Source organism: Schistocerca cancellata, chromosome 7, assembly GCF_023864275.1.
Source record: "Schistocerca cancellata isolate TAMUIC-IGC-003103 chromosome 7, iqSchCanc2.1, whole genome shotgun sequence".
NCBI classification, from domain to species: domain Eukaryota; kingdom Metazoa; phylum Arthropoda; class Insecta; order Orthoptera; family Acrididae; genus Schistocerca; species Schistocerca cancellata.
Genome location: NC_064632.1, coordinates 90,944,528 through 90,957,212, shown reverse-complemented (window position 1 = coordinate 90,957,212; position 12,685 = coordinate 90,944,528). Strand labels below are relative to the sequence as shown.

At 40.2% G+C, this 12,685-nt stretch overlaps 1 protein-coding gene across 1 annotated transcript in view; it reads left to right on the top strand.

The window, feature by feature from the left end:
• The window catches only part of LOC126092653 (neural-cadherin-like), a 314,704-nt gene extending 303,309 nt beyond the window's left edge, over positions 1 to 11,395 (top strand). Inside the window, exon 25 of the mRNA XM_049908375.1 lies at positions 8,889 to 11,395. Within this exon, the coding sequence (XP_049764332.1) occupies positions 8,889 to 9,007 (119 nt within the window). The 3' untranslated portion in view covers positions 9,008 to 11,395. The remainder of the gene's footprint in view (positions 1 to 8,888) is intronic.
• Positions 11,396 to 12,685: the final 1,290 nt, after the last annotated feature.

Genomic DNA, 12,685 nt, shown 5'->3' with positions numbered 1-12,685 from the left:
TCACTGTGAGTCTCCTGAGATCTGGGGTAGAGCTCAGTGTGTGGCATCTTCAAGAGACATGCAGAAGATTACATTTGCATTAGCTGAAATGAAGATGACATTCTCTGGCGGCATCCTTAGCACAATGCATAGGAAGACAGCAAGCCCTGGAGAGAGCTTGGCGTTCAGTGCAGCCTTTTTGAATCAGTCTTCTTTCATTGAGATTGGAGTAGCATGTGTCATGCCATTTGTAGTTGACAAAGATATCATCATTATTTCAGAAACCTCTACCAACAAATTCAAACTCACAGTGACTTTTCTGTGTATGACCTCATTGTAGGTTGCCCATATTAAGGACTCATTGATCATTATAATTCAAAACTTTGCAGTGTAGCAGAGAAGATGTTGTTTGCATCAGCTGTATAACAGTATCCTGGTTATCTAAGGATACTGGGGAATCTGTTTCCACTTGATAATTTGTGGCTTTTGATTTAATTTTTAAGCTATATCATTTAGTGACTCTTGCAGGAACTCAGGCACCTTGTTCCTGAGTGATTTTGTTGTGTACATCTCAGCCCAAGTCTTATTTCTAGGTGCTCACTAACATATGCAATGTTCTGTATGGCAATAATGACTCCCATCCCATTGATATGGGCACACATGCTAAGTGTGTTTGTGAGGTCTTGATGGTAGATTTTAATGAGTCCTTGGGCTTGGATTTGATTTGGAAGACAACACGACTGACAGCGGGAAGGGTTGTTGAAGATGCTACAGCCCAGTATGTTAAATAGTATCAAGTTTGCATAGCTTTCCTGTATGATGTTGAGTGGCCTTCAAGTTGTGTTGTTGTTATGTGACCCTGACCAGCGAGCACATATTGAGGAAACACCATGGCTGGAAACCAAATGGTCAAGCCAAGAGTGCCACTGAGTCTTCCTGTCTGTAATCCGTCTTGTAAATTCCCATCAGTGGCTACTGACACCTCACATTCCCATGCCAATGCTCTGCCTGTGCTTGGCACTGTTGTTTTCATTGCAACCAAACTGACTTCACCATCCAGTGTCAATTGGATTACAGCACTTTGAAACAAAGGATCAAGATAGAACTGTTGGTAAGTTGGCAGACTTGAATGGATTGTGCAAACTCGAACTCTATATACCTGCTGCTTTACTCTTATAAAAATATGATTGTGGTGCTTAAATGACAGATATTTTATTACTCTAATATAATGTTTTGAATGGAATGAATCTTTCACTCTGCAGCAGAGTGTGCACTATTTTTAAACTTCCTTGGTTGAAGGAGAGTTTCTGTGAAGTTTGGAAGGTGGGAGAAAGGTAATGGTGCAAGTAAAGTTGTGACAGCGTGTCATGAGTAATGGCTAGCTAGCTCAGTCAGTAAGAACATTACCCACAAAAGGAAGATATGTTTGAGTCCCCATCAAACACACAATTATCAATTTTTATGTAGTTTTTGGCTTGTATTGACACTAAGGCTCACTCTATGTAATTAAAAATTGAGCTAAAGTAGAAAAAGAAATGAGGCTAGTGCCATATCTATGAGCAGCAAATTATCTCAAAGGATTAGCAATGAGTGCTTTTTGTGGATGGAGAAAGACTGTCAAACATTTTAATTCTTCCAGATGAAATTGCTTTCAGAAGAGCTAATCACTGAGTTGAAAGAGTCCATGTAACTATACATATATGACATAGTACTCTCTAGAATTGAATGTGGACAGCATAGAAGCTAGAAAAGATTCCTCGAAATCTTTGAAGTTGCAGAGTACTGTGAAATAGATCTGTAATTGTGTTGACATTTACCTGGACCTGTCCTCTTCATAATTAATATCTCAAGTTTTTCATAATGCATATGGTCGATAAGGTTTTAGATTGTCAAACTGGAAATTGTCTCTCACTGCATATTTCCATTTATGTCAATATGCTAACATTTACATTGACATACATGTGGGAATTGAAAATGTGGTAAGCGCAGAGAATTTGTTGACACACATTTATATGCAAGTATCCTTTGACAATGGCTTAAAACCCAAAACAATAAATTTATACTTTTGACAGAAGTTTACAGCCCAGGTGGAATCATGGTTTTAACCTTCAGTAGATTCTTAGTGGCATAAGTAGATGATAATTACAAACTGGGGACCGAGCGAGGTGGCGCAGTGGTTAGACACTGGACCCGCATTCGAGACGACGACGGTTCAATCCCACGTCCGGCCATCCTGATCTAGGTTTTCCGTGATTTCCCTAAATCACTCCAGGCAAATGCCTGGATGGTTCCTCTGAAAGGGCACGGCCGACTTCCTTCCCCATCCTTCCCTAATTCAATGAGACCGATGACCACGCTGTCTGGTCTCCTTCCCCAAACAACCAACCAACCAACAAACAGGGGCTTTAAGTCTTAAGGCTTTTATAGCTGCTGGACCATGGGCTCCTCTCATCCTCAATGCCAGTCAGGTCAATTGAACGGGAGTGGAATCGGCACAGCAGCATGTGGTGGGGGAATAGCCACGGGTGCCAGGTCCCGGCGACTCATCCAGTACGGTCTGTTTATTCCATCCACTGCTGCCATCCTGCCTCCATTGTTGTGCTGTCATTGTATTCTTGCTAAAGTTGTGACCCATGTGATGCAGAGTTCAAAGCCACTGTCCCGGTTGACCAAGTTACCATTGACTCTTATAACCACTGCCTTGTTAATAATAGAGTCCCAGAAACCTTTTGCTCTTCACAGTATCTTGGTTTGTTCAAAATGAAATGTGTGTTCTTCACTGAGGCTGTGCTCTGCTACCGCGGAGTTTTCCTTTTGTCCGGGGCGAACTCTTTTCACATCTTCAGAGATGTGTTGTGTGATGCAATGCTGCGTCTCTCCGATATGTTGTTTTCCACATTCACAGGAAACACTGTAGACACCTGGTGTTCTTAGACCCAAGTTATAATTCATTGAGCCCAGCATATTTCCAATTTTTGCTGGAGGATGGAAGATGATTTTTATCTTGCTCTTCTCCAGTATCCTTGCAGCCTTTGCCATGGGTGGCCCTCATACAGGAAGAATGCTAGGCTCTTCTAGTACTCTTCTTCCTGAAGTTCCTCCTCCTCCTTCTTCTTCTTCTTCTTCTTCCTCATCTTGAGAGGGCATCTAACCTCCATTTCAGTGTAGCCAGAAGGAAGGATATCTTCGGGTGCTGCATCTCAGTAGGTAGACTGTCCTTGTTGCATAAGTCATGAGCATTGCAGACGAGGATAGTCATCGCAGATTTCCATTGCGCTGGATGATGGCAGCTGTTGATGGTGAGGTACAGATCTGTGTGCGTTTTCTTTTGGTAGACCAACTGTACCAGTGTGCCGCACATTTTCTTCTTTGTTAGGATGTTGCAGAAAGATAGGCACCCATTTCCTTCTAATTCCATTGTGAACCTGTTATTCTTGTATATGCTCTTCAGTAGTAGTAGTAGTAGTACTAGTAAAAACTAGTAGAAGCCGACTTCGGGGAAGATCAGTTTGGATTGCGTAGAAATACTGGAACACGTGAGGCAATACTGACCTTACGACTTATCTTAGAAGAGAGATTAAGGAAAGGCAAACCTACGTTTCTAGCATTTGTAGACTTAGAGAAAGCTTTTGACAATGTTGACTGGAATACTCTCTTTCAAATTCTAAAGGTGGCAGGGGTAAAATACAGGGAGCGAAAGGCTATTTACAATTTGTACAGAAACCAGATGGCAGTTATAAGAGTCGAGGGACATGAAAGGGAAGCAGTGGTTGGGAAGGGAGTAAGACAGGGTTGTAGCCTCTCCCCGATGCTATTCAATCTGTATATTGAGCAAGCAGTAAAGGAAACAAAAGAAAAATTCGGAGTAGGTATTAAAATCCATGGAGAAGAAATAAAAACCTTGAGGTTTGCCGATGACACTGTAATTTTGTCAGAGACAGCAAAGGACCTGGAAGAGCAGTTGAACGGAATGGACAGTGTCTTGAAAGGAGGATATAAGATGAACATCAACAAAAGCAAAACGAGGATAATGGAATGTAGTTGAATTAAGTCGGGTGATGCTGAGGGAATTAGATTAGGAAATGAGACACTTAAAGTAGTAAAGGAGTTTTGGTATTTGGGGAGTAAAATAACTGATGATGGTCGAAGTAGAGAGGATATAAAATGTAGACTGGCAATGGCAAGGAAAGCATTTCTGAAGAAGAGAAATTTGTTAACATCGAGTATAGATTTAAGTGTCAGGAAGTCATTTCTGAAAGTATTTGTATGGAGTGTAGCCATGTATGGAAGTGAAACATGGACGGTAAATAGTTTGGACAAGAAGAGAATAGAAGCTTTCGAAATGTGGTGCTACAGAAGAATGCTGAAGATTAGATGGGTAGATCACATAACTAATGAGGAAGTGTTGAATAGGATTGGGGAGAAGAGAAGTTTGTGGCACAACTTGACCAGAAGAAGGGATCGGTTGGTAGGACATGTTCTGAGGCATCAAGGGATCACCAATTTAATATTGGAGGGTAGCGTGGAGGGTAAAAATCGTAGGGGAAGACCAAGAGATGAATACACTAAGCAGATTCAGAAGGATGTAGGTTGCAGTAGGTACTGGGAGATGAAGAAGCTTGCACAGGATAGAGTAGCATGGAGAGCTGCATCAAACCAGTCTCAGGACTGAAGACCACAACAACAACAACATGCTCTTCAGATGGTTGAGAAATTCCATTCATGTGTCCTTGCAGTGCTGCCAGATTGTGAAAGTATTATTCACGTACTGATAAAGGACCTTGAGTTTGAGGTATGCTGTTTCCAAGGTGATATCCTCAAAGTATTACATGTACAGATTGGATTCTGGTGCCAATGACGATCCCATAGCAACTCCATCCACCTGTTTGTAAAACTCACCCCCACACTGGAAATATGTGGTTGTGAGAGCATGACAGAATAATTCCACTGCATCTTCATTGAAATGACTCTGAAGTAGCTTCAAGAAGCCCTCTAGCAGTAGCCTCATGAAGAGGGATGTGACGTCAGAATTGACCATAATATCATTTCTGTTGAGATCCCACTCCTTGAGCGTCTTAACAAACTCTGTGGAATTCTTGATGTGGTGGGGACATTTACCCTTGAGAGGGTTGAGTAGTTGTGCCAGGTGTTTGGCTATACCTCTGGTAGAAGAATTTATCATGTCTACTATGGGGCATAGTGGTACCTCCCTCTTGGGTATCTTCGGGAGCCCATATACCCGTGGTGGAACCAGTGTTCTGGCTAAAGCCTTTTTACCAGGTCCTGGTACAGACCCAAGTTGTTGAGAAGACCAGTGGTCTTTTTAGTCACAGCTGCTGTAAGGTCTTTCTCAACTTGTTTGTAGGCCTGGTCCTGCAGCAGCAAATTAATCTTGTCCCTGTAGTCAGCCACTCTCAGCAGCACCATCACTCTCCCTTGTCTGCTGGTAGAATGACAGTATCCTCATCTTCTCTGAGGCTGCATATTGCCCAATGATCCACCACTGAGATTTTGGTTTTAGGCATTCTCTCTTTGTCTAGGATTCTGCAGGTCTTCCTTCTCATCTCGTCAGCGGCTTCAGATGGCAACCTGCTTATGGCCTGCTCGATGCTGCTGATGATCTCTAGTTTGGTAGTGTTCTTGGAACTGGTGCAAAGTTTAATCCTTTGGATAGCACAGATGTTGTCACCTCCTCCAGTTCCTTGCTTGTCAGGCTGGCAATGGTCCTCGAATCCTCGGTGTCAGCCGCCTGCCTTCATGCCCCTGGTAGTTATTGGAACTTGTTTTGTTGTAGAGAAGCATTATATGATAATGCAGGCATTCTCAGTGAATCTCAGTGATAAAAGCTTCTCAGGCTGACAGCCGAGTCAATACGTCATTTTCCGGCAATGTTTCAGCAAGTTTCTTACTTGCCATTTTCGGGTGAAGTGTTGGGTTGACGTCTCATTCGGATCTTTATAGCTGTTGGACCACAGGTTTCTCTGCATACTTGGTGCCCATTGAGCCATCAGGTGCAAGCAGAATGGGCACAGCAGCGTGTGGTGGAGGGGAGCCACAGGCACCGGGCCTCAATGTCTCATCTCGATGCTGCCTCTTTATTCCATCTGCTGCCACTGTCCTGCCTCCATCAGTGTGCTCTTATCTTATTAGCAAGAGTGTGATGGGAGCACACCCAATGGAGGCAGGACAGTGGCGGTGGAATAAACAGGCCACTCCGAGACGAGATGCTGGGTCCTGCGACTACCAGGGGCACAAATGTAGGGGACCGACTCTGAAGATTCTAGGACCATTGTCAACCTGATGGGCAATGAACTGGATGAGGTGACAACATCCATGCTATCCAAAGGATTAAACTTTGCACCAGTTCTGAGCACATTACGAAAACTAGAGATCATCAGAAGTGTTGAGCAGGCCATGTGTGGACTGCCGTCTGAAGCCACTGAAGAGGTGAGAAAGGAGAGCTGCAAAATCCTAGACAAAGAGAAAATGCCTAAAACTAACATCTTGGCATCAGAACGGAGGGTGTTATACACAACCTCGAAGAAGATAAGGATACTGCATTCCGGCAGCAGACAAAGGGAACATGACGGTGCTGCTAAGAGCGACTGACTATTGGGACAAGATTAATTTGCTGCTGCAGGACCAGGCCTGCAAGGAAATGGGGGAGGACCCTACAGCAGCTGTGACTAGAAAGACCACTGGTCTTCTCAACAACTCAGGTCAGAGCCAGGAGCTGGTAAAAAGGCTTCACTCCAGAGCTCTAGTTCCACCATCGTTATACAGGCTCCTCAAAATACACAAGAGGGCGGTACCACTACGCCCCATAGTAAGACATGACAAATTCTCCTACCTGGCCAACCACCTGGCTCAGTTACTCTAGTATCTCATGGGTAAATGTCCCCACCACATCAAGAATTCCACAGAGTTTGTTAAGACACTCAAGGAGTAGCATCTTGACAGAAATGATATGATGGTCAGCTTTGACATCACATCCCTCATCAAGAGGGTACTGTTAGAGGGCTCCTTGAAGGTAGTTGAGAATCATTTCATTAAAGACACAGTGGAATTATCCCACCATGCAATCAGAACCATGTATTTCCAGTGTGGGGGCAAGTTTTACAAACAGTTGGATGTAGTCACTATGGGATCCCCACTGGTACTATGTATCACCAATCTGTACATGCAATACTTCAAGGATATCACCTTGAAAACAGCATGCCTTAAACCCAAGGTCCTTTATCTGTATGTGGACAATACTTTCATGGTCTGGCAGCACTGCAAGGACACCCAAATGGAATTTCTCAACCATCTGAACAGCATATATGAGAATATCAAGTTCACAATGGAATTTGAAGGAAATGGGTACCTACCCTTCCTCGATATCCTAACAAAGAAGAAAATGTGCGTCACACCAGGACACTCAGTCTACCAAAAGAAAACATACACAGACCTGTACCTCAACATCAACAGCAGCCATCATCCAGCACAATGGAAATCTGTGATCACTACCCTTGTCTGCAGAGCTCATGACTTACGCAACAAGGACAATCTACCTACTAAGATGCAGCACCTGAAGAAAACTTTCCAGAAGAATGGTTGCACTGAAATAGAGATTAGATGCCCTCTCAAGATGAGCAAGAAGAAGAAGGAGGACCTTCAGGAATAAGAGGACTACAAGGGCTTGGCATCCTTCTGTATGCAGGGCCGCCCATGGCAAAGGTTGCCAGGATACTGGAGAAGAACAAGATAAAAACCATCTTCCAGCAAAAATCAGAAATATGTTTGGCTCAATGAAGGATAACTTGGGTGTAAGAACACCTGGTGTCTACAGCATTTCCTGTGAATGTGGAAAACAATATATCAGACAGATGCAGCATTGCATAACACAACGCATCTCTGTACACGTGAGAAGCATTCACCTCAGAAAGGAAAAATCTGCAGCAGTGGAGCACAGCCTCAGTGAAGAACATACATTTCAGTTTGAACAAACCAAAATACTGTGTAGAGTAAAAGATTTCTGGGTCTCCATTATCAAAGAGGAAGTGGAGATATAAGTCAGTGATAACATGGTCAACCAGGACAGTGGCTTCCAACTCTGCATCACGTGGGACACACCATTACCAAGAATATGATGAGATCGCACCAATGGAGGCAGGACAGTGGCAGCAGATGGAATAAAAAGGCCACACCGAGACAGGATGCTGGGACACGCGCTCGCGACTCTCCCCCCCCCCCCCCCCCCCCCCTCCCCCTACATGTCACCACACCAATTCCACTCGCACCAAGGACGCGGAGCCTGTGGTCCAGCAGCTATAAATATCCATACAATACATGAACCTGACACTTCACCTGAAGATGGCAAGTAAGAAATTTGCTGAAACATTACTGGGTAACGATGCATTGACTGCGCTGTCAACCTGACAAGATTTTATCAGTGAACATACCTTTCTGTCTTATCCCTTTCCTTTCTTTTAGAGATAAACCATATTTCAAAATATTCTATACTTCGTACTTGTGACATTAATGGCAACATTTGTCTATCTTTATTTAAATTCAAATTTGTATCTTACTAAGCCTTTGGGATTCATCATCTTAGCACTTTTAAATAAATCTGTTGTGTATAAGTAAAGTACATGTTCGAGTCCCAGGCTAGCAACAATTTAATCTGCCAAAAGTTTCAAATTATCAAACACCCAACTGCAGAGTGAAAATTTGTTTGTTATTTTCTCTTAGTTCTGAAGCTGTGTGACCAATTTTGCTGTATGTGTAGAAAACGAATTAAAGTATTGTTTTTACACACACACACACACACACACACACACACACTCGCACACACATGGTCTGGGGGGGGGGGGGCCTTGCAGCTCTTTGTAATGTGATGAAATGTATTGTCATTATTTCTTTCATAGGTTCAGATGACAAGGAGCAAGATTACAGCCATCTCTATGCATTAGGAGCAAAATTTAGCAGACTTGCATGTATGTATAATAAGGAGGAAACAACAGAGGAAGAGGCAGCACAGGAATAAACACAATTACCACTATTAATCAGTAATATTGCTGATACAAATACATGAAGCAATTAACTATGTTTCCAGTGAGTACATAATTCTCATACATATGGCTGTGAAAGATTTCTGTCACAATAATTACCTACAGACCTAAGTGTTGTGTTATGTGACTGCACATCGCAAAATAACTGAAATGAATGTATTTTGTAATTACACATTCCCAAATATTTCTCGTATTGTGTTGTTCATCATTTACAGAAGACAATTCAAATGACATGAACTGTACCTTTGGCTGTTTCTCAGGTGTTTCAGTTAAAAACCTTGCAAAGGTATAATATGACTGAACTAAACAACTACAGCTATTTTATTGTTACTGAGATATTAGTTATTTAAAACTTAGTAACTGACTGTTACTGAACATCAACTTTTTACTGTGATTGTGTATGTGTATGCTTTGGAAGCAGGGACATACATTTTTGAAGTGCCTAAAATTTATTTGATCTATTTGTTATCGAGGTAGTGTTGGAAATGAGTATTTTTAATAAAGAAATAAATTTTGTGTGTGGTACTTAGCTTTTAAAGCAATTTTGAATAGTATGATGGATACTGTGGAGAAATCAGAAACTGATAGTGAACATACAAAAAAAATGAAGATGTTATTTATAATGTCAGCTTAAGTCATTAAATTCTGTTTACACGAGAACTCAGTAACTGCAGGTTGGTAATATAGTTTCACACTAACGTGAATCCCATATGAAGAAAAGAAATACTGTGTAGGTTGCTAATAATTGTAGAGACAGAGTTTGAATACAATGTGTCTCTAAAGCCTTCATCCACTTTACTGTAAGAAAATTTATTTTCTTTTCTCTCAATATCCAGAATAATTGGAAAAAATTTCAATAAAGTGTCAAGCCAATAGCTGAATTATTTCTACATCTTATGCAGCACATGTGGCATTGCAGGATTGTTGTAATCTTTGCCTTCAGTTTATACAATGCATTTCATGAGAGAGACCCATGAATTGAGATTCTTGTGACGCCCCTGCCCCCCTAAAAGAAAATGGCATACCATGATACAAAGAGGATGAAGCAGCCAATTATGAAATGTGAAATCTTGAGACTCATTACATCTATCTAAGCTGTGAGGGAATTTGTTGCTCTAATAATTCCCTTAATGCCATCTGTCAGTGCTGTAAATGTTTGCAAGTTGGGAGGTATAGGAAGATGGCCTATAGACCCTTAGTCTCTCTCCCCCCTTTTGACTGTTCTGTTTGCATTAACTGTAGGGAAAAATTCAAATGTTCTGTGATAACAAGTAAAAATTGTACTCAAATTTTAACAAGATGTCCCTTCATTTTATTTATTTATTTATTGTTGAAACAAATGAACATTGTCTCATCATTAAATAACAACATCATCTGGCAGCTTTTCATAATCTTCTATATTCTCATCCAAAGTGATGTGAGAAACTGGAGTATGTTTCTCCTTATCTCCTTCATTAAGTGCTTTCAGAAGTATAATCATTTTCAGCTATTTGCTCGTGTTGTATTTATGGATTATGATGGATTACGAATTTTGCTCATTGTAATCCTAATATGTATGGGAATAATTAAGAGATTTTCAAAATTGGACATACTTATTTTTCATCTATTCACCACTGATTGCTGTTTTTATTATCTCAAAATTACTAGTTTCAAACTATGTCACCCACCTTTGGATCATTTCTGGTAGTCACAGAGTAACCAGTCTTAACAGAACTATCAGTTTCATACTGTTTATGAAACAAAGAAAACAAATTACATCCTGCTGTTGACTCAGCATCTAGAATGATGCTGCATCACTCCAGTTCTGTAAGCTATACTGTTGTCTCTTACTGATCAAACTAAAACTGACAGTTCCCTCCTCTGAACCGAGGACAAATTCTTCAAATATCATTAAAATTTTGAGGTTACAGGCCTTTGAAATGGAATGAATACTTTAGAGACTCCATATATTCCTTCTGGATATATTAGGAGAAAGTGAGGAAAATATGCTTAAAGAAGAAGCAATATCAATTATTACTTTCTGTCAATCAAATGAACAAGAACGAAAAATAAATTGATATGTTGACTATAAATTGTCTCAATAACTGAAAGTGGGAAGTGAAAACTGTTAAACAAAAGTATTTCTATTGTATAAAAATAAATTTTACAATCTGGAATGTTAGGGCCCTGATATTTTATGTTCTTCGTAAGTTTCACATTATTTTTTACCATTCATAATGAATGATTTTTGTGTAAATACTGTACTTCATTATGTTTACAATGAAGTGTTTTGTGTAATTGATGTGATGTATTTAATGTTGCAGTGTGTGTACGTGTCTGTATTCCATATGAAAGAAACAATGAAAATATTTCCTGTTGTTTGATATGCCATCAAAACAATACATTTTGTACAGTTTTTACACTTTTCATAAATATTGTTGCATTTTCTCATTAAAATGTGTGAGCTTTTTGTAAGTAAAATAAATATTTGGATACAAAACAACAAAAAATTATGCAGTAATGAATACAAATGTTTTCTTAAAATTATTCTGTAAGAAGAAAATAATTTTTGCCATTTGTGTACTTTCTCTTTGTTGCCTTCACAGAAGTGTGAGTGGAATGAGACATACCATCTTACCAATACAACATGAAGTAGATGAAGGTGCTAGCTCCATTATGTCATGAAGGGATGAATGTGTACTTCGCTCATAGCATGTGTGGAAACGCAGACTAACATACAGAGCTGACTTAGTGCTTAAATGATAAAATCATATCTGGAAGATTTACAAATACAAGTAATGTGTGATATATACTCACAGATGAAATACCAGTTCTCCCAGAAATGCTGCATTTCAAACAAAGCAGTTCAATACTGTCACCAAGCATGATAATGTATTAGTGCAGTTTATCACAGCAAAGTTGGCAGTTTCCTCTTCTGGCTGAAATCTAATTTTTGATGGATGAAGATTTGGCACCATCATAATCAAAAACACGTTTCATAGTGAGAGAATATCATTATTTTTAATAATTACTCCTTAAAAATGGTTGAGAAAGTTGGTTCACATAGCTCATAAGAGGAAGGAGAATAGTACACTGAAGATGCAATACATAGGTAATTTAGTGCCTTAAAAATTCATCTCATATCCCCACCTGAAATAAAGAAGATCATCATGACAGTAAGATCAGGTTATATTTGATGTACTTTTGGTTCCAATGGATGCATAATCAGGGGATCCTCCGGGATGATGAACATGTTAGAAAAACAAGATTATACAATAAATATTTACAAAGAAAAACAAATTTACTGAGATACCTTCCACAGATCCCATGTGATATGGTTGTCATGTCTGTGCAATAAGTAAAAAAATCTTATACAACATTTTCATGTAAAAGGTAAAAATAACTTGGCACAAAGCCCGTATAATGAGGTCACAAAAGTCATGGGATACGTCCCAATATCATGTCGGATCTACTTTTGCCCAATGTAGAGCAGCGACTCAACATGGCACATGTTCTAACCTCAAGAACATTGTAATTTATTTCTTGAACTGTTTACACACATTAAGGCAAAGTGCAATACAACAAATGATACACAAGTGCCCAAGCACAGCCTTGCACTCCAGTCTATAAAGTAATTAGTTCTAACATGGGGTGCAGCTAGAGGCTGCACACAG